Consider the following 25627-nt stretch of genomic DNA (forward strand, 5'->3'; position numbering starts at 1 on the left):
TGCGGTGGTTCTCTTTGTTTTGCCCCTCCTGAGACGTCTAGTGTTCCGGCCTGTTCTAAAAAAGAAACACTGGATAGAGCTGTCAATGTGCTCGTTGTTGGTTCTTGTGTGGGTTCTGTTGTGCGTTGTTCCTGGGATCGTCCACTTGGTGGTTGTGTTCGGCGTTGACGTTCAGTGGTGTCGGTGTCTGAGGAAGATGTGTCCGTATTCTGTGTGTATGGGCGGTCTCTTCTTCTCTGGGCGTATATCTCTGCCCAGGTGTACACTTCTCCCATTTTTTAATCGAGCGTGTCACGCCGGAATTTTCTAATTTTCCTTTCGTTGATGTCATTGCTATGTTTATCTAGCTGTTGATTGATATCCGCTATCAGTGTATCCCAGTCTTCTGATGACATGTTTTTGGTTAATTCATCGGTTGTTTCCACTATTTCTTTTTCGATTTCGATCAAGATATTGGATAACTCCTCTATGATTAACAAGATCAGATCTAGGCTGCACTTATTGAGGATGGCGTACCATTTATCCTGAAATGGTACGCCATTTCAGGTGTACCATTTCAGGATAAATGGTACGCCAACAACACAACCAAGAACAACACAACCAAGTGGACGATCCCAGGAACAACGCACAACAGAACCCACACAAGAACCAACAACGAGCACATCGACAGCTCTATCCAGTGTTTCTTTTTTAGAACAGGCCGGAACACTAGACGACTCAGGAGGAGCAAAACAAAGAGAACCACCACAAACAAGAAGTGTGACCCTACCGAAAAAAACCAACAAGAAGCAACAAAACAATTAGTAATCAACATTTCAGATTACACCTTTACAAATCAAGAGTTAAAGCTGTTACAGAAAGGAACTTCGTTAGTACCAGCTACCAAATCAGACTTGCTAGAATTAGAGGTTAGCACATTCAAATTAACCCGCAAACTAAGATTGCGTAATTTCTTTGAAAACATTGCAACTACTTACACGGACAAAGGACCGGACCCCCTGATGGGATTAAAAAATCCAAGTACTTATCAAGCACCAGTTAGCCATAAAACCATAGACCTATTTGAACAACTCATCAAACAAGATTTATCTACCATTAACTACAATAAAACTTCACACAAGAACATCACCCTAAAGGACCTTGACAAATTAAAGTCCATAGCCAACAACAAAGAAATCACATGCACTAAAGCTGACAAAGGCGGCGCCTTAGTCGTGATGAACTCAAAAATGTACCAGCAGAAATTGAATGAACACATAATGGATGACACTACTTACATGAAATTACCAACAAATCCCACAGTACAATTTGCCACCACATTGAAAAACATCGTGGACACTGCCCTTCAACAAGGAACGATCAATCAAAAAAACAGGGACTTCCTTTTAAAAGCCAACCCGAGAAGCCCCTCAATATACGCAGTGCCTAAAATTCATAAAACCCTCACCGATCCACCAATACGCCCCATAGTTTCCACCAGGGGAAGTATACATGAACCGGTAGGTCAATTTCTAGATAAGCAATTACAACCCACAGTCCAATCTTTGACAAGCTACATCCGAGACACTACGGATTTTCTAAATAAACTACAAAACCTGACAATTCATCCCAATGAACAACTATTGATGTGCACGGCGGATGTCAGCGCGTTATATACATCAATTCCACATGCCGAAGGCATAGAAGCCATGGAACAGGCTATCTTGAAACTCGAGCTAGACTAATCCATGAAAATATTTCTAATGGAATTAGTTATGTTCACACTATATCAAAGCTATTTCAAACACCAGGAGTACTGGTATTTACAATTAGTAGGCACCAGTATGGGAAATTCAGCAGTAGCAGTTGGTTCTCATTGGAACCAAAATAAGCATTGCCACTGAAGACCGTTCAAACAAATCCTGTGAATTCAAGCACAAGTGTTTGCGAGTACTCGGTCTGTACTTCTGTAATGTAATTAAAGTATATGAATTTGGAAACTAAAGTTCTGCTCAGGTGCCTTATCAGTAGGTATATTCCTGTGGTGTGTGGGGGTTCCATGATGCCTACTCAAGGGTTCCACAACTGCTTAGAACAATACATGTTAGCATATCAATAAAGAATATGCAGACAGAAAAGCTAAATTAAACATTTTTAAACGCCTTGTATCGATGAAGGAATTTTAATTTGGAGGCTTGAAATTACATTGATGTCTTTAGCTTGATTCGTGGGAGCAATGAAAGTATAGAAAACTGTAGTTTGGCGGATTGGTGGCTTTAATTGGGGGTTGCATTAGAAGCATAAATGATAATGTGACATTGTGATTAAGGGGTAAATTCACATTGTGTTTGTGTGTGTTGTTTTTTTTTTCTCTTGAAGATAAATGAAAGTTTTACAGAGGTATTCAACTGCAGAGTTCACGATATTGACCGTGTGCGTTAACCAGAAAGCATAGGACACTTTCCCACAGAACTGTTTAGTAGTCATTCTTGTCCGATTACGAGAAATTTGGAGTGCACCTTGAATGATACTAATGAATTAGCTGCAAAAGAAAATCTGTCAATTAAGTATGCACTGACTGACTGCCATGGGATTAGAGCATCAAGAATGTTATGTCCTCACTGTTCTGTGTAGTGATCTGAGTTTGTTTAAAGAGTAAGGTAGTTAATCGGCCATGCTGATTGAAGCCTTTGGTGCCATAATGCCTTGAGAGCTTATACCCTTGTCAAACTCTCCTCAAATTAATACGGGGTTCAGTGCATAATATTGGACTCTCCTCTTGCTCAGAATATATTCTGAACAAGAATTGGAGTTTTGAGAATTTTCGTCCTGTTGTGGATTTTCACATGCACTTGCATCTTCTCTATACTTCGGTGGCTTTAGGAGCCATGAGAGGCACTGTCTGAGTATACATTTTCTGATGAAAGATGAACTTTGTCCAAATAGTTGACTTCTACCCAAGGCTGTTTTTATTTCCGTCTTCCCTTGGCTGCTTGTATTTGTTTCACCTACACTGCGCAGAGATCTTTTTCCACTGGAGGTGGGGACATTTTTTTTGTCTTATGAAGGGACACGTGGGCATATTTACATGTTTCTGGGTTGTTTTGGGCTTTTATTCCCCTGAATTGCTGAAACGTGAGAGACTGGTCATTCTCTGTGAACATTTAGGATGCCCACATTTGGATCCCTCATTGGAGGGGCAATAACGAGATTGCTCAGAGGTCTTTAGAGACTGGCTGTACCAGGACAAAATTGTATAAAACTGCTATTTTCGTGTTTGAACATAATGCTGAGGATCTAAAAAAAAAATCCCGTAAGTTGTGAAATACGAAAATAAATATATATAATCAAGATGTAATTTAGCTATTATTCCATGTAAAGCTCGAAGTGACCTTTAGTTTCGATACAAAGTCTGGGCAGTCCATAAATGCGTAACTAAATGGAGCTATGCAATTTTAAGCGGGACAGTTTAATTTATTTCCATTTTTGTGCTTGAGGTCCCCTGGATAGCCATACAAGAAAGAAATTATTAACATTGAAATACACATGGGCACGTATGGCAGGCAGGTCAAAACATATGTTGCATTTATAGTAATAAAATAAACGTAACTATTGATAAGAGTACATTGCTATGGAAGCCTGTCTTTCAAATCTGTGTGTGCGGTATGCACCTTGTGAGGCAGTTTCTACAGATCAAAACATCTTTAGAATTTTTCTTGTAGTCTGTATCAAATGATTGTCCCTTACATTATCTTTGGCATTAGCTGTCACCAGCACTTGGCAGTTTTCAGGAAGTGACAACGGGGAATCTTTTAGTAAGGTATAGAAGTCATTATCATTAAAACGTTCGTGTTTTTACTGTATTTTACCTTTATTGACTTTTTATCCAGTAGGATTGTTACACCAAATTTGTTAAATTATGTTCTTATATAATGCTTGAAATGTGTATCATATTTAATTTTTGTAATATTCCATGGTATTCTTCAATAAAGCATCATTAAACAAAAAAAACTTTATTTTCAGTGATTAGTCTTAACACTGTGACATCTGACTAAAATAAGTAGTTGGTGTGGCTGATTATGAATTTTTAACTCTGTCCAATTTTGAGTTTTTTATGCTCAAGTAGTGCTATCGCATTTACCTGGTTTAAAGAAGGCTTTTTTTTATTCCACAGGCGTTATAATGTAGCCCTTTGAGTAATGTATTTTCCTTTATATCAATTCCACTTCAGGATTATTCCATATGGTGCTTTTATGAGGAATAATTATGGCCTGTAGCACAGAACTATTGACTGTTTTTCATTTGAACAAAAACATGTTTTTAAAATATATTTTTATTGAAATTTTAAAAATACAGCGTGAAGCACATATAGTACAGTAACCGCATACTCTTAGGAAATTGAAGACACGTGTCCGCATTAACAAACCAATATGTGCCTGACCGAACCAACAGTGTTCGGCTGCCTCATTTGCGGTATGCGAGCAGAGGGCACCCCATGAATGAAGATATAGGCAAGTGATAGGGAAAAGGTTATTCTCAATATGGCTTAAATACTATAATATCCGTAGTGTAAACATTAAAACCAGGGACCACCACCCCCATAGCAGTAAAAAAAGCTTAACTTTTATCCCTCAGTCAATCTTAATGCCTAACAAGTTCACATCTCTACTTTTCACATATGCAAGTCATCTTCACATGAAAATGTATTCATCAGTTGTCGCTTTGATATCATTCTGCACTATTGAATACGTCTCTGACGTGGAAACTTTATATTACGTATGCGATAGTGATGGGGCCCTTAAAGTCACTGAAACAACCAAATATTTGTAAAGACAATAGATCTCACCTACGAGAGAATTACGGGCAATGTCAATGTCTTTTAGCCATGTTGTACAGCCACAGCGCTGCTGTGCAGCATTGCTAAAAGAAAAAAAAAGCGCTATCACACAGGCAGCGCTGGTTTAATCACCCTTTTTAGGTCTTGCCTAGCGATGCAGCGCATGGTTTGCTTGCTTGCGAGATCTATTGTCGATTTTTCTTACGAAGGGGGTCAGGAGATGTGCACACGTATGGACAGGAGGTGTGCACTCGTACGGGTCATGTGCACGCGTACGGGTCATGTGCACGCGTACGGGTCTCGGCATTTCAGCACAACATGCTTTTGCTTGTTATTTAAATGTATGCCGCTGTGTTTCCACAAACTGCGTCTTTACTATTCTTTTCTTTACAATTCTTTTCTTTACAGTGCCATCACCAGTATTGTGCAATCTCGGCGCTCCTCGCGCGCAGCTGAATCAGACAACTTGTTTTTCTTTGTCCTGGGGTGTGCACTGGCCGGGGGGCTCGCTCCGCCCGAAGGACGCCGGTGGCGGTGCAGCTCCCCTGCCCCACTTCGCGTCCTAGGTGTGGACCCTGAAAAATCAGGTCGAAACTATCCTTCCCGCTAAACCTCTTGCAAGAGCCGTCCGCGTCAGGATTTTTCCGGTCTGTCTTCTTTCCCTGCAAAGCGTAATGTCTGCACCAGGAAACCATGGACAAAAAAAAAGGTACAATACTTGAAGTGATAGCAAGATATGCAGGCGATTTTCAGCAGACACCATGCGGAGTCCCTTCCTTGATAGATGAGATTCGTTGTCCCAGCCTGCTTTCAAGTTTCCTGTCTGTTTTTTGTGGGGTTGACTTGTTGTAGTGTAGTATAAATTAAGGACTGCAAGCAGCAGCACGTAATTCAGAAAGGGACCGGGTAGGATTGAATGGGGTACCCTAGGTCTGCCATGTGAACATCTTCAGATGGTTTTTTCATTCCGTGTCACCTATGATGCAGCGTTTCCTCTGTCATGTAACAGCCTAGTGCAGTCTGGGAGCTGTGGTCTTCAGTAGAATAACTTTGGTTAAAATGTAAGATTACTGTGGTTAGTAAAAGAAAGTCTGAATGGAAACTGTTTGCACACTGACTTCAAGCCACATAGCTACTGTATGCAGAATGCTGATGCCCTTTCATTCCGTTCAGTCCTTTATTCATTCAGTTGAATACAGCCTCTTGTGTAATCCACGGTACAATAGCTTTATTTTGTAGTGTTTTGAATAACGTGTTCTCCAAAATAAATATTAGTCGTTTTATCAAACCTATATGCTGCGGGATGCACAGAGATATCTGCATCAGCAACAGTAACCGACTGAGCTACATTACATGTTTAATTTCTCGTGCTTGCATTCTTTACCGAGTTGAATTTCCAGGGTGTTCGTTCTTCAGAATTAGTGTATGAATTCCTTATAAAACAAATGCCTGCAAAATATGTTAAAGCAGTAAGTTTCCATATAATTCTGTTACCAGTGATGCCATGTTTAAGCTCTGGGTTTTCATTTGTTGGTCAGACGTATTCTGGTAGTTGATGTTACCACCTCTGGCACCTGTTGTACCGCTAAGTTACATTGGTTAGTAGAAGGAAATCCCAGGACTGAGATATTGTGTCCTTGGTGACAGAGTCCTTCAGGGAGCTGCTGCTCTGCTTTGTGATAAACAATTACATTGACGTGCATGAAAAACATGTTCTGTCAACAAAAACTCAGTATTGGAAAAGTTGAGGCTGGTAACAGTCACCTGTAGACCTTACAACATCACAAAATAAAATGATGGACGGATTGTTGAAACTTTTTAAGCGCTCACCCCCAGTCACAGATCTGGGTTTAATCCATGTTTATTTTGCTCGCCACTTCACCTCAGTTTAGAACCAGCCAAATGCAAATCAGTCTTAACCCTGCTCCCCACAGGAACAGTCCAGCCGAATTGCCAGGCGAGGTCCTCCCTGGACCAGAAAAAAGCATCCTGGGACTGGTTTCAGGGTTCCACCCCTCATCAGCAAAGCTAGCTTGAATCCAGTGGCGCATCGAGCAAGGGACCCTTACCCACTTGAAGCGTATGTAGCAACATTTCTAAATAAACTGATGGACCAAGTGTTGAAACTTTTCAAACACTCACCCCAGGCATGCTATGTTTGCCCTAAGTAGCCATGGGTATACCCAGACCATAGGTCCCTTGTTCGCTGTGTCGTACCGGATTCAAGCAGTTCGGGCTGGACTATTCCTATAAGGAACAGGGTCAAGACTGATTTGCATATGGCTGGGTCAAAACTGGGATGGCATGGTGAGCAAAAGAACAATGGATTAAACCTGGATCTGTAACTGGGTGTGAGTGGTTGAAAAGTTTCAGCAATCTGTCCATCATCTTGTTGTGTTTGCCTGTGAACCTGAGCCATTTCTGATTTTTCACATTGCATAATTTACATGGTGGTAAGCCTTCCTTTAAATGTAAACATAGAAGTGATGGTACTCACTATCCAGAGTACCTGTTTGCTCCTGAGAAGTGGAGTTTAAAACACTTATGGGAAGCACTTCATGGCATGTAAAGGATGAACCTGGTCAGGTGATCACATCAGTGCATTAGACAATGTTGCCTGCAGTAAAGTAAACAAGCATTTGCAATGCAATAGGTCTCATAAGTGCCAGAGTTTAATCTATTGCCATTGTAAATGACAATGCCTCTTTATTTTTTATTTATTTATAAAGTTTTAGAGCGCTTTACAATTTGAGGCAAAGGTAACAAATCAGAACATTAGTCTAACATTGGGAATCTAATCAACCTGCATCCACTCACCCACCACGATTATGTAGATATGTAGATAGATTGTGTTAGAGAGAATTCAGGGAAGAAGTGCTGAGCTTACTTATGTTTTAAAAAAACAACACATAAATAAAAGGAATTGTCATTTAAAATTCCAGTAGCTTAAATTCTCGCGAATGCGAGACCTATTGCATTGCAAATTCTTGTTTAAAAATATTGCTGGTTTGACCGGAGACAACAGGAAGGGAAGGCATGTTGCCGGGGCAACACAGATAATGGAGAGTGATATGACGTGGCGAACGCTAGCCACATAATAATGCTTTTGTTTCTTTATGTTTATTGTAGGATGAGCGAAAACATGAAGGGAAGGTGAGTCTGGGGGTAACAGACAATATGTGGTGGGAAAGAGGGGTTGGGTGCAAACACACAGACAATGGATGGTGGGAGGACTAGGTGTAAGAAACAAGGAGGGAAGTGTGCAGGCTGGAATCAAGCCGCATTGAAAGGAGAGCGGGAAGACATCTGGGCCAAACAACAACCGAAGGAAGGAGTGGAGGTGAGGGCAAGCAGCTACCAAAGGAGGGAGGGAGAGAGGGTGGATGTGGCCAAGCAACAATGGATGGAGGGAGGGCAGGTGGGGGCAAGCAATAGCACGTACAACAAAGGAGCGAGGCAGTGTGGGGGCATGTAACACAGATGAGAGGACAGATGGGAGAAAGCAACTCAGAAGAACACTGGGTGGGGGTGAAGGGGAGTACACAAGGTAGCCCGCTGAAAAAGACTCCTGTAGAGCACTGCCTAACAAATTAGCTGTGAAAGGACACTAGTAATCCTCCAGGGCAGTGAAAAACAGACGAAGCGGAAGGAAGTGTATGGCAGTTGACCAATAAGAAGCAAGCAAATGAGAGGGGCAATGAAGCCAAGCAGTTGTTAGCAATAGGCGGTCTCTAAACTGTTAGAAAACAAAATGTCTAGAAGTGCATGTGCTGTTTAGGCGAGACCGAGAAAGTGCCTCATACTTTGCATATTCACATTTTCATATAGTGCATACTGCTCTGGGTGCAAACATTTGAAGTACCTAAAGTATGCAGATAATCACTTGGGATGTGTCTTCTTGATTGCTAACTACTGTTTAAACCAGTAGCACTTATATTTAACGGCTGGACGCCACCTCTCCTTCGTCCTAGTCCTCTTCCATCTTCGTGTAGTCCCGCCGGCAGCAGGAAGCACCCGGGCACACAGGCTCCCCTGAGCCAATCCTAGTGCTGCAATGCAGCCTTGTGATTAGTCTGAGCGCCCTGGTTCAGCGCTCAGATGGGGATAGGGAGCCTGTGCATGTTCCTCACCAGGCTGTGTAATACAGGCTGGTGGGGAACATGCAAAGTGCACATGAACTGTTCGGCCAGCCCAAGAGGGCTTGGGCCCGCTTGGGCAAACCACTCCTCCCCTGCGCTGGCCAGCCCTGCCCTACCACTGACTGCCACCGGAAAAATAAAATGACAATAATGATACATTATTACCGTTTTATTTTTCCTTTTGAGCAGTGGGGCGGCGCTCCTTTGCCTTAGCGGAGGAGCTGCCACTGGTTTTAACAGTGCTACATAGTGCATGTCTGTGGTTTCTAACCTCTGTAAATAACCAATCCTTTGATCACCCACTGTAATAGTGCTAAATTTACCAAACTCAGGTGAAAGGCTGAGTCTGCCTTTTCAGAATTAAAGTTTGTTACCTTAAGATCACTCAGATGGCAGCGGTGTGTATGAATTCACTGAGCCATCTCGTCGGCTGTATAATCAGCAAACTGAATTGTTAACAGAGAGAGCATAATAATGTGCCCTGATCCCTCTATGTGCTCTCTTATCCCAACAGCTTCACCGCCGCTGCTGGAGCAAAATCACCGAGGACCAGCTGGCCTCCACCCTCACCCAGAACCCACCCTCCGACCCCACCGACCCAGACGCTGCCGCCCGCAACCTCAGACAGTGGATCGGCGACTGCGCAAACACTCTCGCCCCGCTCAAGAATCCCTCCATCAACCACCCCATCAAGAAAGCCGCCTAATTCACCGATGAACTCCAGACCTCCAAACGGACTTGCCGGAAGCTGGAGAAGAAATGGCTCCACGACCTCACACCAGACAGCCACGCAGCCCACAAGGACGCCATCCGCAGACACCACCACCTTCTCCGAACTGCCAAAAGGTACTCCTTCAAAACCCGCCTGGATAACAACGCACACAACAGCAAAGAGCTTTTCAACATAGTGAAGGAACTCTCCAACCCCAGCGCCAACACCAACGACATCCCGCCCTCACAAGACCTGTGCAACTCACTAGCCACCTTCTTCCATCGCAAGATCGCTGACATCCATGAATGTTTCAACGCCCCGTCTGCTCTGACCACAACAGACCCCACCTCGAACGACACCTGCACCAACCAGCTGACGTCCTGGTCCCACGTCAACGATGATGAGACACGCAAGGTCATGAACTCCATCCACTCAGGATCTCCATCTGACCCCTGCCCGCATCATGTCTTCAACAAAGCAGACGCAACCATCGCACCCCAACTATGGAAGGTCATCAACATCTTCAACACCGCGACATTCCCGTAAAGCTGGAAGCACACCGAAATCAACGCCCTCCTCAAGAAGCCCAAGGCGGACCTCAAGGACCTCAAGAACTTCCGGCCCATCTTCCTGCTCCTGTCAAAGGTCATCGAGAAAATCGCCAACATACAGCTGACCCGCCACTCGAGGACAACACCATCTTAGACCCATCCCAGTCCGGATTCAGACTAAACCATAGCACCGCGCAGCCCTCATCGCCGCCACAGAAGACATCAGGCGCCAACTAGACAATGGCGAAACTTCAGCCCTCATCCTCCTGGACCTGTCAGCCACCTTCGACATAGTATGCCACCGCACACTGAGAACACGCCTCGAAGAAGCCGGAATCCAGAAGAAGGCCCTGGACTGGGCAACATCCTTCCTCTCTGGCAGAACCCAGAGAGTCCGCCTCCCACCATTCCGATCAGAAGCCACTGACATCATCTGCGGCGTACCCCAGGGCTCTTCCCCCAGCCCGACCCTATTCAACATCTACATGGGCCCCCACGCACAAGTGGCCCGCCAGCACGACCTGAATATCATCTCCTATGCCGACGACACCCAGCTCAACCTCTCCCTCACCAAGGACCCGCAAACCGCCAAAAACAACCTCCACGAGGGAATGCAGGCCATCGCCGAGTGGATGAGGAGCAGCCGCCTGAAACTGAACTCTGACAAGACAAAAGTCCTCATCCTTGGACCCACCCCCTCTGCCTGGGACAACTACTGGTGGCCGACCACACTGGGAACAGCACCGACACCCACGGACCACGCACACAACCTAGGATTCATCCTCGACTCCTCCCTCTCCATGTCGAAACAAGTCAACGCCGTCTCCTCCTCCTGCTACAACACCCTCCGCATGCTTCGCAGGATCTACAAGTGGATCGCGACCGAAACCAGAAGAATGGTGACCCAAGCCCTCGTCAGCAGCAGGCTGGACTACGGCAACGCACTCTACGCAGGAATCCCGACCAAACACCTGCAACGGCTGCCACGCACCCAGAACGCCTCCGCCTGCCTGATCCAAAACATCCCTCGGCGCAGCCACATCACCTCCCACCTAAGAGACCTGCACTGGCTCCCCGTCAACAAGAGGATCACCTTCAAGCTCCTCACCCACGCACACAAGGCGCTCCACAACACCGGACCAGCCTACCTGAACAACAGACTCAACTTCTACACCCCCGCCCGCCAACTCCGCTCCGCCAGCCTCGCCCTCGCCGCCGTCCCACGCATCCAACGGACAACCTGCGGCAGATCTTTCTCCGTCCTCGCCGCCAAGACCTAGAACACCCTCCCCACCCATCTGCGGCAGACCCAGGACCTGCTCGCCTTCAGGAAGCTCCTCAAGACCTGGCTCCTCGAGCAGTAGCAGCACCCCCTCCCCTAAGCGCCATGAGACCCTCACCGGTAAGTAGTTCACTTTACAAATTCACTGATTGATTGATTGATTGATTGATCTCGTCGGCTGTATAATCAGCAAACTGAATTGTTAACAGAGAGAGCATATTAAAGTGCCCTGATCCCTCTATGTGCTCTCTTATCCATGACTTTCTTCCTAGTTTTCTTGTCCCCGAATGAGCTTCTTAGTTCGTCCGTGAGCAGATAATGTACAGCAACTTCCATCTCCCTTGGTGGCTCACTTGTGCCCATTTGATAGCTGCAGGCAGTGACGGAAGCTGCTCCCTGCAGGGCTGGTGTGCAGCAAGTCCAGGGCATGAGTGGGGCACAAAGGTGGCCTAAAAGTGTGTTTATTTTATTTTTTGCAACTCTTCCTTAACCACATGGCTGCTGCCGAGGATCCTCTGCTGTGCTGGACCGCAATAAAAACGGGTGTGGTCATGACGAGCTCAGCTCGTCATGAGCACAGGAGCACTGTACTGCATGACGAGCTGAGCTCGTCATGAGCATGGAATTAAACGTATGTTTTGTTCAAGTACAAAATGTTTTCAGCGAGTTCCTATTTAAATAAAAAAACTATAGGCTCTCTTTCCTCTCCTTCTTTACAAAGCTTACGCAGCCAGGGACATCATAAGGATTTTGGGGGCACCGGGCCAAACAAAATTTGAGGCCCACCTACTCAGAAACTCTGAATTGACTATCCCTTTCCTGCTCATTCACTCCATCAGTAGCTATGATCTGATCATTGACAACCCTCTTTGTTGCCCCCCAAACCATTAAGGGGTGCCCAGTCTTCATGGTGCCTCCATTCAGTGCAAAGTTTTTGAATAGTTATGAGATACTGAATATCCATGGGAGCCCCTATCATATTTTACAGAGGTCGAGCCTGTAATAGCGCATGCGCTGTTCTGGCAAAGACTCATGTAGGGGCTTTCAGAAATCGCTTCAGATGCTCGCACACCCTGCATTTGTGCTTTTACTTTTGGCACAGGCTATTGGCCTTTGCGTGCGTCTTTTTAACAAAGACAGCATGCAATTGGCCAAAGGCGGGCGCATTGCTCCGCCCACGGCATATTGGTGTCGGTTACCCGCAGGGCCCACATCTATTTTCAATTATCGTGCCCAGACACGGGCGTGATAATTAAAAACAGATCGCTCGCTGTGGCGCGTGTGCCACTCACGGGCTCTTAGTGCATTACAACCCCTGAAGCACTCACAAACGTCATGTCCATACAGTTGTGGCTCCGGCCAGACAGCGCCACTGTTCATCTGGTACATACACTGTCTTATTTTCCAAGGTTTTTGTTGTTTTGTTTAACCGCATGATACATGAGGACATAGAGATGTTACAAGCAGCCCCTTGTAGCTATTTCACAGACTGACGCCTGTACTTTCTGCCACTTTTATATATTTTTTAAATCGTGCACTGATAGGTTTGCAGCAGCCTGCATTTGATGATGGCTGCAACATTTTACAAGAATAGCAAATCCTTGTTCTCAAAAAGTTGCGGAGCAGGCGCCCTTTTTTGATGCCTTCAGTTGTGTGGTGTGGTTGGTTGTGTGAGGAAATCTCGCCGCTGCGGCTGCGAGTGGACCCTTTTCCTGATGTCCACTTCTCGGCGCACGCTCTGTTTACACTCATGTGGCCTTTGACTTGTGAGCTTTGCAGCCTTTAGGTTTTAGGGGTGATTTTGCTATTGTTTTGTGCGATTCACAAATCACTGTGAACGCTTCGAAGTCCAATTATTATGACTTGTTTTCTCGAGCATCTTTCATTTTCAGTTTTGTTGTTAATGTGTAGCCAGCAGGGGCTGAAATCCGAATGTCAGATCGGTTTTCAGTTTGGCATTCACACCATGGCCCTGGGGATGAACGTAGTAAAACGTAATAGCAGCAAATTTGTGCGGGTACTTGAAACCCGAGCAGTCTCGTTTTTTTTGTTTTTGTACACTAACCATATTCTTACACAAGTGCAATCTTGAATCAAACAGCTGTGCTGGGTCAACAACTATTTTTGATTGACTGCTGCTACGTCATGTGTTCGGGGTATGAAAGGCAGTGTTTGGTTCAAACACCTTTGCCAATTGTCTCATTAAAGCACATTTCTGGGGGTGGTGATGTGTGACAAGAATGTTTGTGTATATTGTTTGCATTGTATTATGTTGTGATAGTGATGTTTTGTATTGTTTCTTGTGCCATTCTGTTTTCATGCTGCATCATTTCAACGCGGTTTTCTGTTGCAGTGTAGGTCTTACTGTAAAGTGTGTTATGACTTTTCGGTTGCAATGCAATAGGTCTCGCATTTGCTAAATTTAAAGCTATTGGCATTGTAAATGACCATGCCTTTTATGTATCTGTTTTTAAAATCAGCACATAGATAAAAGCTTTGTCATTTACAATGCCAGTACCTGAAAGTTTCTTAAATGCGAGACCTATTGCATTGCAAATACTTGTTGGGTTATGTCACTGTCTGGAACTGTCATGAAAGCGTAATGATGGGTCACCTAGAAAGGTGGGGAACTGGGTCAGAGCCCGCTTTGCCCATGCCTTAAAACGTCTCTGTATTCAGAAGCCATCAGGCAGTAAAGCACTTCTCTGGTATTTACACATATGAAGCTCTGTTCCTGAGAAACGAGTCCAAACGCCCTGAATGAACTCCAGTTGCATGAAACCTCGCCTTTGTCAATACACAAACCTCTCCCTACCCAGGAAGATGATATTAATATCTCCAAAAGATAAACGTAAGGAGAATTTTCATTCACACGCCTAAGGTTCATCAGACCACTGTTGGTTTCTCTCCATATATGACTTTATCCCCACTTCCTGTTCGATTGTTACTTTAAAAATCCTATAATGCAAATTTCATGTAACCAGTGTTTCAAACCCGATAAAGATCCAGTAATGTTGAAACGTGTCCCTGTGGTTTTTGGGACGGGGTTTGGGAGGAGGACATGCTCCGCTGTACTTTGTGCCCTGTTGCTTGCTTTGTGTAAAGTTTATGGAGAAGCAACAAACGGTGCCGCTCCGGTGCGGGGTGTGCATTCATGCGTGTCTGCAGTCCAAACATGGACATTTCGTATTTTCTTCATCAGGAAAACTGTCGGTGCTTCTCAGCTCTCCCAGCCCTCGGTTTACCTGGGTCGTTGACAGCAGGAGGCCTCGCAGGCTGGCTTTACGTTTCCAGACGCAACTGCAGTTCATCGTCTGCCGTTTTTAAGATTACCTCCCACGCAACAACTGCTTTCAGCATGTTATTTTGATAGATAATTCAGATGTGGGCCTAACTCAGCTTTTGAGATTGAATCGGGACTGACGGACAGTGGGCGTTTGACAGGTCGGATTATCGGATTGAGTTTCTATGTAGGAGTTTGGGGTTTCTTGAGGGGCCTTTCTCAGATGCAAAACAGAGATAAAACACCTGGTGAGGTAGGCGCATTAGTAACTGACTGCTCGTACGATTGGTTCCCGGACGTTCAGTTGCCATTTTTGAGGGCTCTTCTAAATGGTTCGGATTGTGATCAAAAATAGGCCGGGGCACACCAAATAAAAGTGGCTCATATTTGCGCATTGCGCCTTTTTGCAAAACACTGCTTCAGTGTTTAAAGTGGTATGAAAAGAAAGGAGGGGGTCTGTAAAAGAGGCATGTTTTCCTAACTTCACTGATCTAAAATAAAATGCAAATGATGGCTGGGCTCTTTGTGCACGGTTTAGTTCACACTGGTGACCACACCTGAGTATCATTAGGCCTCTTCTGCTCAGGCCCCCTGCCCCTGCTCAATCTGCATACATTAATGTGCCCGTAGCCAGCCCACGTCATATTTTTATATCAATGGGCCAGCCCAGTTGGAGACTGGGAATGAAAGGGGTGGGTAACAAAGGCCCATCTGCATCTTGCTCAGTCCCCCATGGTGGTATCCGAAAAGCACAGACTGATCCCATATCAGCCACCACACTGCCCCAAAAATCGGCCCACAGCTTCAACGCCGATACTGGCCCATTACCCGAGTGTCCACTTTACCAATCCGACCCTGGCTCAACCTTGCAGTTTTGGGGAAAAAATCTTGAGACAAGAGTCTCTAAGTGTCTAAAGACACTTAGAGACTGGTTGGGAGTTTCCAAAGGTGTCCAGTGGCCAAAAACAAGCAGGATATACGTTTCCTCGCTAGGGAATGAAAGTCATCTCTTCTTGGAGGTTCTCACTTAAGGTGTTTTAAATTGGGTTTTAAAGTATTTAGTTGTGGGTCAACCAGTTGCTCAACAACAGATCCCAAGGCTTCCTTTTTTATTCAGATAATTCCCCTGTGGGCCTGTGAGTATGATATCCTAAAGCATGTAGCGTTTAACCCCTTGCATTTATGGAGGGAGTAGCTCTTTTCAGAAGTAATACACACAAAAAACTTCACTTTTGTACAGTAGTTTTTAGCAGACCTACTTCAGTGAATTCCTGGTGGTGGCATCAGAAACGCCACAGCTCAGCAACTCAGACGTTTAGGAGCAGAATCAGCAACTCTGCAGCAGAAGGTGCTTACAAGTCTTAAGTAGTTCTCAGTGGCGCTGTATGTTTAATATAGAGGCTAGCACAAAAACTGTTTATTAATTCAGTGGACATAAAAAATGATTAATACCTGCCACCCAAGCCAATCTTGTAGCCTAAGGGGCGTGGAATAGTCTGATTGTCAAACTTGTTGGAGTGTCATGGTTGGTAGTTGTGTTGTTGGTACTGTTTCTGGCAACGACCATGGGTAGAGCAAGCTGCAGTGGCCTCCTGATTAGGGCCCTTGAACGTTTGTTACAAATTAAGCATGGGGGGGCTCTTTGTATTTCCGTTTGTACCCATGCAAGCTGAGTTGACGTTCTTCATGAAGAAGGTACTTATGTGACTGTAAAAGCAGACATGATATGCCATGCTGTGGATTTTATATATAGAGCCATAGTGGTAAGCGTATACCTCTACATCTAATTGAAGCCATGGCTTCCACTGTGATGTCTTTGGTCTGTTGCTTTCCCCATTTGAGTTCCAGTGGCTTTGTTTTCCTAGTGGCTTCTCAGTCACCCCATTATTTTATGCTTTGTCACTGTATCAGCTCCTATGCTCCATGCATATCTAAGCGTTCCCAAATGTACCCACCTGGTGCCCCCGGCTGTTTCTTTTATTGTCCCACCAATTAATTCCTTGCATGTCTTTCAGCTCTCAGATATCCATGCTTCGCCTCTACCCTACTGCGTTGAAGCTTGGTGTTTATATTGACTTTACTCTTGCTGCCGGTAACCATAAAAAGTGTTTTCCTGCAAAAGATGTATTGTTAGTTTTACAATGTATGCTGATTGTCCTTCTCTGGTATATTTTCAAGGTACTCTCCCAATTCTCACTCTCACTGGCCCATATTACTTGCACTTCCTCCTTGCTCATGCCATAACCCATTGGACTGTGATTCCAAAACCCGTTACAGTTTAATCATATATAGCGAATATAATTAAAATAAGGAATGTTGTACATTGAACAGGATTTCGTTCTGGTGGGTAGAAGTATTGAGTGGAACTGCAACAAATCAATGTGGTGATAAATAGACTGCGTTACTTACGTGAGCCATTGTGTAGCAGTATGAACAACAAGGACAAACATCTGAACATAGTTAAATGTAAAGCTTATACAAGCGGCCAAATAATGGGCAAATGTGACCTAGCTTTGTATGTTTTTACAAAACGGGCATTTTTACAATGTTTGGGCATTCTGTAAGAATTGTGAACTTCTGTGGCCTTGCGTTTTGCAAAAAGGGTGTTTTAGTGTGATCTAAAATCTCAGCAATGTTAAGCTGGTTCTGATGTTCAGTGGAGGTTTGTTCCAGCGTGTTGGCCCTAAAAGTTGGAATGACCTGAACCTGGGCGGTGCACACTTTATCAGGCAAGGACTGGCTGATACTTGATAGCGTGAAGAGATATTTGTGTATAAACTGTTGGAGTGGTAACTTGGGGACTTCCCATCGGTGGCTTTGAAGGTTAGCTTTAGAAGTTTACTGTACAGTCCTAAATTGGAACCAGTGGTTGCCAGTGGGTGGCCACTGGCACTCATTTTAAGGGAAATGGCACTTATTTTCTTAATACATTTACGGAGAGCAAGAGAGGGAAAAACACAAAGTGGAAAAACGGAGGGAATGCAAAGGAGGAAACACTGTTACGAAGGGAGAAAACCAGAGCCTGCACAAATGAGATAAAGGGGGAAAGAATGTTCGGCAGTGAATTAAAGAGGCATTATGTGGTTTCAAGACTATGCAGCCTTGATATTTCGTGTGCCATCATTTAATTGCACTGACCACAGGCTTCTGAACACAGCTTCGAGTACCAGCAATACTTAATTTTTCAAATTAAACTGAGCAACAGCATTGAGATTGAATCCGTGGGACACTGTTCTTGATTATTGCATTTATCCAGATTCCATACAGAAAAACAGGTCTTATCTATTGATTCTTCATACCCTGTTAGACTGCCCTAAACTCAGCTGTTAATGCCATTTTCCACTACTTCAATCCCACAGCACCGGATTTCTTGATCCACTTTAGTAGGTTTGTACCTCTATAAGATTCTAAACCTAGTCTTCATGTTGTTCTACCATCTCACCCTCCTGTGCCTATTGGTAATTCCGTAGCTTTGTATCCTCCCCGTCTCATTTCTAGCTTTCTGATCACCTCCTATTCTGTATTGTCAATCTTTCTCTAGGCTACTCCTCAAGATCACACTGTTCCTGCCCTTTAGAGAACTGCCGCTTCTGCTTCACATGAGATACTTTCCTAATCCTCCAGGGTGACCTTCAGAAATGAGTGGAGGTTGTTTTACAGTCTCCAAATTATATCCTCTGCGTTGGCGGTTCTTCTTGTATCGTGTTTGTGCTGTGATGACCTTGGAATGTATTAGCCCATTCTTCTTCGTCAGAGAATTCCAGCCTGGTCCATGAGTAATAGAGCCAGGCCATGTATTCAGGGTAACCATTAACTGTATAAATGATCCCCATGTAGCATTCTTGTATATATAAATATATATTTCTGTCCTTCATGAACATTACTCTATGGGCCCCTTCCAAACATTTCCAGTAAGTGCCTCCTACCTGGTTTAAAGTAGCTGGTGGTATGGCTGTAAATTTGAAGTGTTGAAGTTTTACTCACCACTTTCTGGTTGTTGCTGTAAGTATCAATGATCCACCGGCGATACTGGCCAGAATCATAACTTTATCTAGGAATGAACTGGGTCTAATAATGCACATAAGTAGAATAAACCGGATCCATGATCGGTTCTGCTAGGTTTGGACTAAAATTATGGATTGTAAAAGCAGAGATGGGGTCCTAGATGTTGGGTTGGATACAGTGCATGATGAAGTAATGAGGTGTTGCAGTGGAGATTAGGAAATGGACTTCTAACAGACTGAATTTGATATTGGTGCTTAGGTTGTATGCAATATTGAATGTATGTGTTGTGTAATGTAAAAGTGGAAAATATCATGTTTCAAACCTAAAGTTAATTGCAACCATTTGAAACCAGAATGAATGGATTGGGTTTTTTTCAAAATGATTGTGGTTCATGATCCATATAATTGCAGGCTGTGCGAAATAGTTAATAATAGTAAGGCATCTATTCCCTCATTCAGTTCAAGGTAAAATGTAAAAACCCACTCCATTTACTGTAGATGAAGGCATTGCCACTATGACTCCTACTGCAGTTGTCTATTCTATCAGCAGATGACGCAAGATCTCCTGTGACACTCAACGTATGTCTTGGAACACTTCTGGGATGCCTGATATCCCCCCTCTCCATCTTCAGACTCCAAGACATCAGATCTCTACCACTAGCGACAGATCTTCCGTTTCCAGAATAGCCCAAGAGTTCAGCCATTGATGGAGCTATTATCTAGATGTGCGTGTGTCTGATTCAGAAAAGGAAAGACTGTCTATTAGTCATTCCAATGGAGCCACCATAGTCCATTGGCATCCAAGCCATGGATTTAGGCATTGGATTGAATCCACTATTATCCAGGGCATTCCTTTCTATGGAGGATTTCAGAGGTCATCTTCGACCCTCCCGTTTCTCTCCATCTCTTATGGCACTACATACCCATTATTGGCTATTATTTAAAAATGGAGATATATTGTGCATCTTTCTGTGTGTTCTTGTGAGGTTTAGGTTTGGCATGTGCCAAGACTCTTTGATTTTACTAAAACTGTATGTATATATATTATACTCCTAGAGGCTTTCAGCAAACTCTTGTCATCCACTGGTCTGTTGTCTTTCACATTATTTCTTCCACCCACCACAGCATACAGCATGTGCCGGTGCGTGAACCCACGCCAACCATTGGCTGACATCACCCTGAGTAAGAGCATTCCGCTCTTTCAGAAGTAACACGTCTGCACACAAAGTATTTACCTCAAGTGCCACGGAGTGCTATGGCACAGTGTGCCTTTTAGGACCGAAATAACATTGTTGCTTTTGGCTACTATTTTTTGTATAGATATTATGAAGGGCCCAGCAGCTCAACATTTTGCAAAAACCATGACAAAATAAGCACTGAACATGCCAAAAGACTTGCAGTCCGTGGCAGACCTTTCAGTTTAGTTAATGTTTGTTTCCATATAAATTGATCTTTAAGATGATCAAGGGAAGGCATTTAAAAATAAGATTTCGTTTTAGTGGAATTAGGAACTCAATTTTAGGGAGGTTGTCTGGGAGTCTATATATGAAATAATGACTTCAAAGAATATGCTACGTTTTAATACAACAATCTCTGTAATAATTAACAGCTACAATCGGTAGTCGATAAACAGAAAGAATGGTGAATATTTGCATTTTGGAATTTGATTTGCACGATGAAGTGCCGCTGGCAGTCAGCGGGCGCAGGCCCCAGGGCTCTGTGGGGCTGCAGCCACTCCCTGGGCCGCTTTTGTTCTGTAAACAAGCATCGGACCGATCTGTGGCCGCATTCCGTAAACAGATGCGAAGCCTCCAGAAATCCGCAGGGAGGGACGCAAATGCAGCTGTTCGCAGAGTTCGGTGCAGCAAATAAGGCGTTTTAGTGTGCTGGTTGCCCACTCCCTACATTTAGAAATAGGTTTCCCCTTCCGCGGTCCGTCGATGCTCTGAAGTACATTTCTGGGGCATGCCTCTCTCCTTGAACACGGGAAAGGGGAGAAGTGGGTTAAAAATGTGCATGGCACATACCCGGGACGCACCGTTCCTGGAGAGATGAGTGGTGAGAGCTGAGATCCCATTAAAGTAGTGGTGTATGTTGGAACATTACCAAGATGTGCAGATATCCTTGGAGCGGGGGTGGAAAGGAATGGGCAGAGCGCAATAAATAATCCGTGAAAGTTTGAAACTGCAGGAGTTGCAAACCGAATTTCTCCTGTTAAGAAATAATGCCACTTTTTATGCCCTTTTAAGTAAAACTATTTCCCCAGTCTTCTGTGTGACACAGATTTTTGGGTCAGTGCCGCATTTCATGTGATAGTTGCTGCCGAGCTGTTTTTTCCGAAGGAACAAAGGCTGCATGCTGTGATTAGTTTGCCCTACATTAGATAACTGCACTATGGACTTGAACCCCCGCCCACTCTACCCCCATATTTGTCATTGGCTTGTGTCATTGTCCTTCGTAAATGCTGGCTTCTGATTCGATAATACATTTGTTAGTCCCTCCTCAGTACCGCCTTGTCTTCATTTGTAACCTTCCATGAGGACTGGCCCTTTTACTTCTGTTGCTACACTGTGTCATATTTAGTCTGTAAGCACTATTTTCTTTAATGAGTTTCTCCTACTGCAGGCAGGACATGCGTTCTTGCAACATTCAGCGCACTTTCCTAGCAAACCAGGACATTGGCGGCCACTTCTTTGAAATGAAATAAAATAGGTCTCTCATTTACAAGAGTTTGAGCTATTGACATTGTAAATGACAATGCCTTTTATTTATGTTAATTATCAAACCAATAAATAAAATGCATTGTCATTTACAATACCAATAGCTTAAATTCTCGCAAATCCAAACCTATTGCATTGAAAATGCTTTTTACATTTCCTTTTGCAAAATTTCCTAAACATATTGAGAAATTACACATATGTTGTTTACTAGTGTCTCACATGGCCTTTTTCATGCACAGGTGCATTCCATGCATAAAAGTCAAACCAGATGACAGCAAGAGAAGGGCTCAAGACCTGCATGTTTTGGTGAGACTTTCTTCACAAGCCAGTCTCACGTTGGTGAAAATATTGCAAAATTGGGCAGTAGAAAAATTTGTGAAAATCCACAAATTGCATGTGGCACCTCTCCCATTCACTGGAGGTGAGCACAGGCTCCCAGACTGCCCTGTGGCTAATCCTGACAATGCTCATGCCTGAGATCAGTTTAAGTATTGGTTTGAGTGCCGATAATTTGCATTCCAGGACAGACTGGGAGGCTATGGCGGCTCTCTCCAACTCCACCAATGCAGCTGGGTTTGGAGAGAGCTTCACTGCGCATGTGGGTTGGCCGCCTGAGGCACTTCCCCATAGGGCCTGTCAGCACCCTGGCCGTGCCCCCAAGACTCAGCACAAGAAAAATAAAACCCGTTTTGTTATTTTATTATTTTGTTTTTTTAAGTGTTTCTGGTGGGGGTGCCGCTCCTCTTAGCCATAGCAGAGGAGCCGCTGCTGACTAGCAGACAATGAAAGATATGGCACCTACCAGCAGGACAGGATGAGGAGCGGGCAGCCTTCAATCGCATTAAAGGGCAGACAGTATTGACATCGGGCACACTTTGCAAGTACAAGGGAAGGTTGTCAGCCCTTTAAAGCCACAATGCAATTATGATTTGTTTGAAGCATTTTAAACCCATCCAAGGCTGAGACAGTGGAAGCATGCAGTAGCACTGCATCACTCTGAAAGTCTTAACATTTGTGATTAAACAGGCCTCCATGCAGCTAATTATTCATAGTGAGAAAACCAAACCATTCCCCTGGTCCTCACTTAAAGCATACATTGTACATGACTACCATACACTCTACTAATCATGCATGCTCGGCCCGGCTTGCAACATATCAGCCTAGGATAACCCAGTTTTTCAGAGCCTCACTAGTGAATATTTTTTATATATATATATATATATATATATATATATATATATATATATATATATATATATATATATATATATATATATAATATAATATATATATATATATATAATATATATATATATATATATATATAATATATATATATATATTTTTATATTATTCGTTTGCTTGTACATATACTAGTCCCAATCCTCATAATACTGACACAAATGGGAAGGCTGTCAGTAAAGGTGTAAATATAAATAACTTTGATGCTTATAATCTAAATGAATTCTGAGTAAATGAAGGCATCTTTTTAAAAAAAAAAATAAGTACATCTAAATAATAACTGGGAATGGCCATGATTTTAATACATATGTTGTATTCTTCCTAGGTGGCATCTAAAGGACGATTACTGTACATGCAATCAAAACGAACTGTTAATGAATGTTTTGGACAAATCAATGTTTTTAACTTCACGAGCACTTTTTATTTACCTTTGATTCACCATTTATCCCACCATGTATACTTTTGTATAAAGGATACTTAACAGGATATTGTACATTATAAGATGGCCGCCGATTTGGCGAGATTTAGTCCTCTCTCTATGATATGGAGGAGGTGGGGATAAAATGGTGTTTCTCACAATAATCGAGTTGACACTGACGAAGCCCTAGTGGCGAAACGCGTTTGTCGTGGGGGCAGGGGGTCTGCCTAATAAAATTCTTTTCTTGGACAAGAGACTTGGAGTGCCGTCTATCTTTCGTTTAAAAACGAAACGTGATGTACATATATATATATCATCTGTTGACTGCTGCTGAAGGTTGAAATAATTTATGAAGAAAGAAATGCCGACCCTGCAGTTTTTGATGGCTATTTTAATTCAAGCAACAAACCAAATCTTTGTTATGATTTGTATGGTCTGGTTTATTTAAACCATTTACTTTTTATATAAATCTCATTAATTTAAGGCATTAATTGCATGAGAAAAACACTACGTGCATACAATAAAACATATACAAAAAACATTTAGCTCAAAAACATTTGACAAAGAATATTTGACAAAAGAACATGTGACAAAGTAACATACAATCATTTAGTGTACATAAATATGTGAATACAATCATACGAGAAGCGTCAATCGTTATATGATATTTAGCAAAAACTTAATTATAAGAATAAAGCTGTTCGCAGTAAGGACCAAGAGACAAAATAAATTGTAACAAATACAAATTTTTCAATTGTCTGATTAATAAACAGATCACTTAAATCCTTTCTGCTATTGCCGACGCGTTTCGAACTTGCTCTGTCATTTGACAAGTTCTCATCAGGGCTTTCTCGTTTTAGTCGTCTTTATTTTCAAGTTGGCAGCGGGTTTCCAAATGTTCAAGAGATCTTATTCAGTCAGTGTTGGTCGTTTTCTTAGAGCCGGTGGTCTGCACCTTTATTTGGTATGTGTTCAAATCAGCCGTGCGCTGGACAAAAATCTACTCCCAACCGCCAGCCGGCGGTGGCCACGTCTTTTTGCTCCTTATTCTTGGCGCTCGGAGTATTTCCTTGCAGTTCCCCTGTTATTCAGACCTTTAGCCGGTTTCAGTTCGATTTTCTTATTCTGATTTCAGGATGTGTGATTGGAAAAGTCAAGTTTTGATTCCTAGTTCATCTTTCATTCCTGTCACTGGTCTCTCTATTCACATATTTATGTACACTAAATGATTGTATGTTACTTTGTCACATGTTCTTTTGTCAAATATTCTTTGTCAAATGTTTTTGAGCTAAATGTTTTTGTATATGTTTTATTGTATGCACGTAGTGTTTTTCTCATGCAATTAATGCCTTAAATTAATGAGATTTATATAAAAAGTAAATGGTTTAAATAAATCAGACCATACAAATCATAACAAAGATTTGGTTTGTTGCTTGAATTAAAATAGCCATCAAAAACTGCAGGGTCGGCATTTCTTTCTTCATAAATTATTCTATGGTCCAGCTTACCCTGTGTCCCGGGACCTAACTCCTCAGTTTTCGTGAAGGTTGAAATAAAACATCTTGCCTGACAAAGAAGTGGTTTGCTTCTCCTTCTTCTCCTTCTTCGCCGCCGAGGCTTTGGTAGAAGTGGATGGAGTTATTTGCTTGTGATATATATATATATATATATATATATATATATATATATATATATATATATATATATATATATATATATATATATATATATATATATATATATATATATATATATATATATATATATATATATATATATATATATATATATATATATATATATATATATATATATATATATATATATATATATATATATATATATATATATATATATATATATATATATATATATATATATATATATATATATATATATATATATATATATATATATATATATATATATATATATATATATATATATATATATATATATATATATATATATATATATATATATATATATATATATATATATATATATATATATATATATATATATATATATATATATATATATATATATATATATATATATATATATATATATATATATATATATATATATATATATATATATATATATATATATATATATATATATATATATATATATATATATATATATATATATATATATATATCCTTCCGAAATAAGATCAGAGGCCAAAAGGGGATTTCAAGACACAGAACACGTTTATTTCCGAGTGTCCCAGTGGCGGCGAATGCATTTCGGCATGGTTGCCTTCTTCAGCCCCCTGCACTGTGATGAGCCCTTCTCCAATGAACCCAGTCCTGTGTGAAATACTTGCTAGCACCTGAATCCCCTCCCCGATGCAATCAGCACACCAGTAAGCGTTCATGATGATCTCTTCGAACTGCAAGTCCCAGCAACCACTATGACGGCATTGCTGAGTAGGTGATATATATAGAACAT

The 25627-nt window shown here is 42.4% G+C and overlaps 1 protein-coding gene across 1 annotated transcript in view; it reads right to left on the minus strand.

The window, feature by feature from the left end:
* Positions 1-278: 278 nt before the first annotated feature.
* Positions 279-25627, minus strand: part of LOC144773821 (uncharacterized) — a 41652-nt gene continuing 16303 nt past the window's right edge. Inside the window, exon 5 of the mRNA XM_078658917.1 lies at positions 279-524. Coding sequence (XP_078515043.1) covers positions 279-524 — 246 coding nt within the window. The remainder of the gene's footprint in view (positions 525-25627) is intronic.

This window comes from Lissotriton helveticus, chromosome 8, assembly GCF_964261635.1.
Source record: "Lissotriton helveticus chromosome 8, aLisHel1.1, whole genome shotgun sequence".
Lineage (NCBI taxonomy): Eukaryota > Metazoa > Chordata > Amphibia > Caudata > Salamandridae > Lissotriton > Lissotriton helveticus.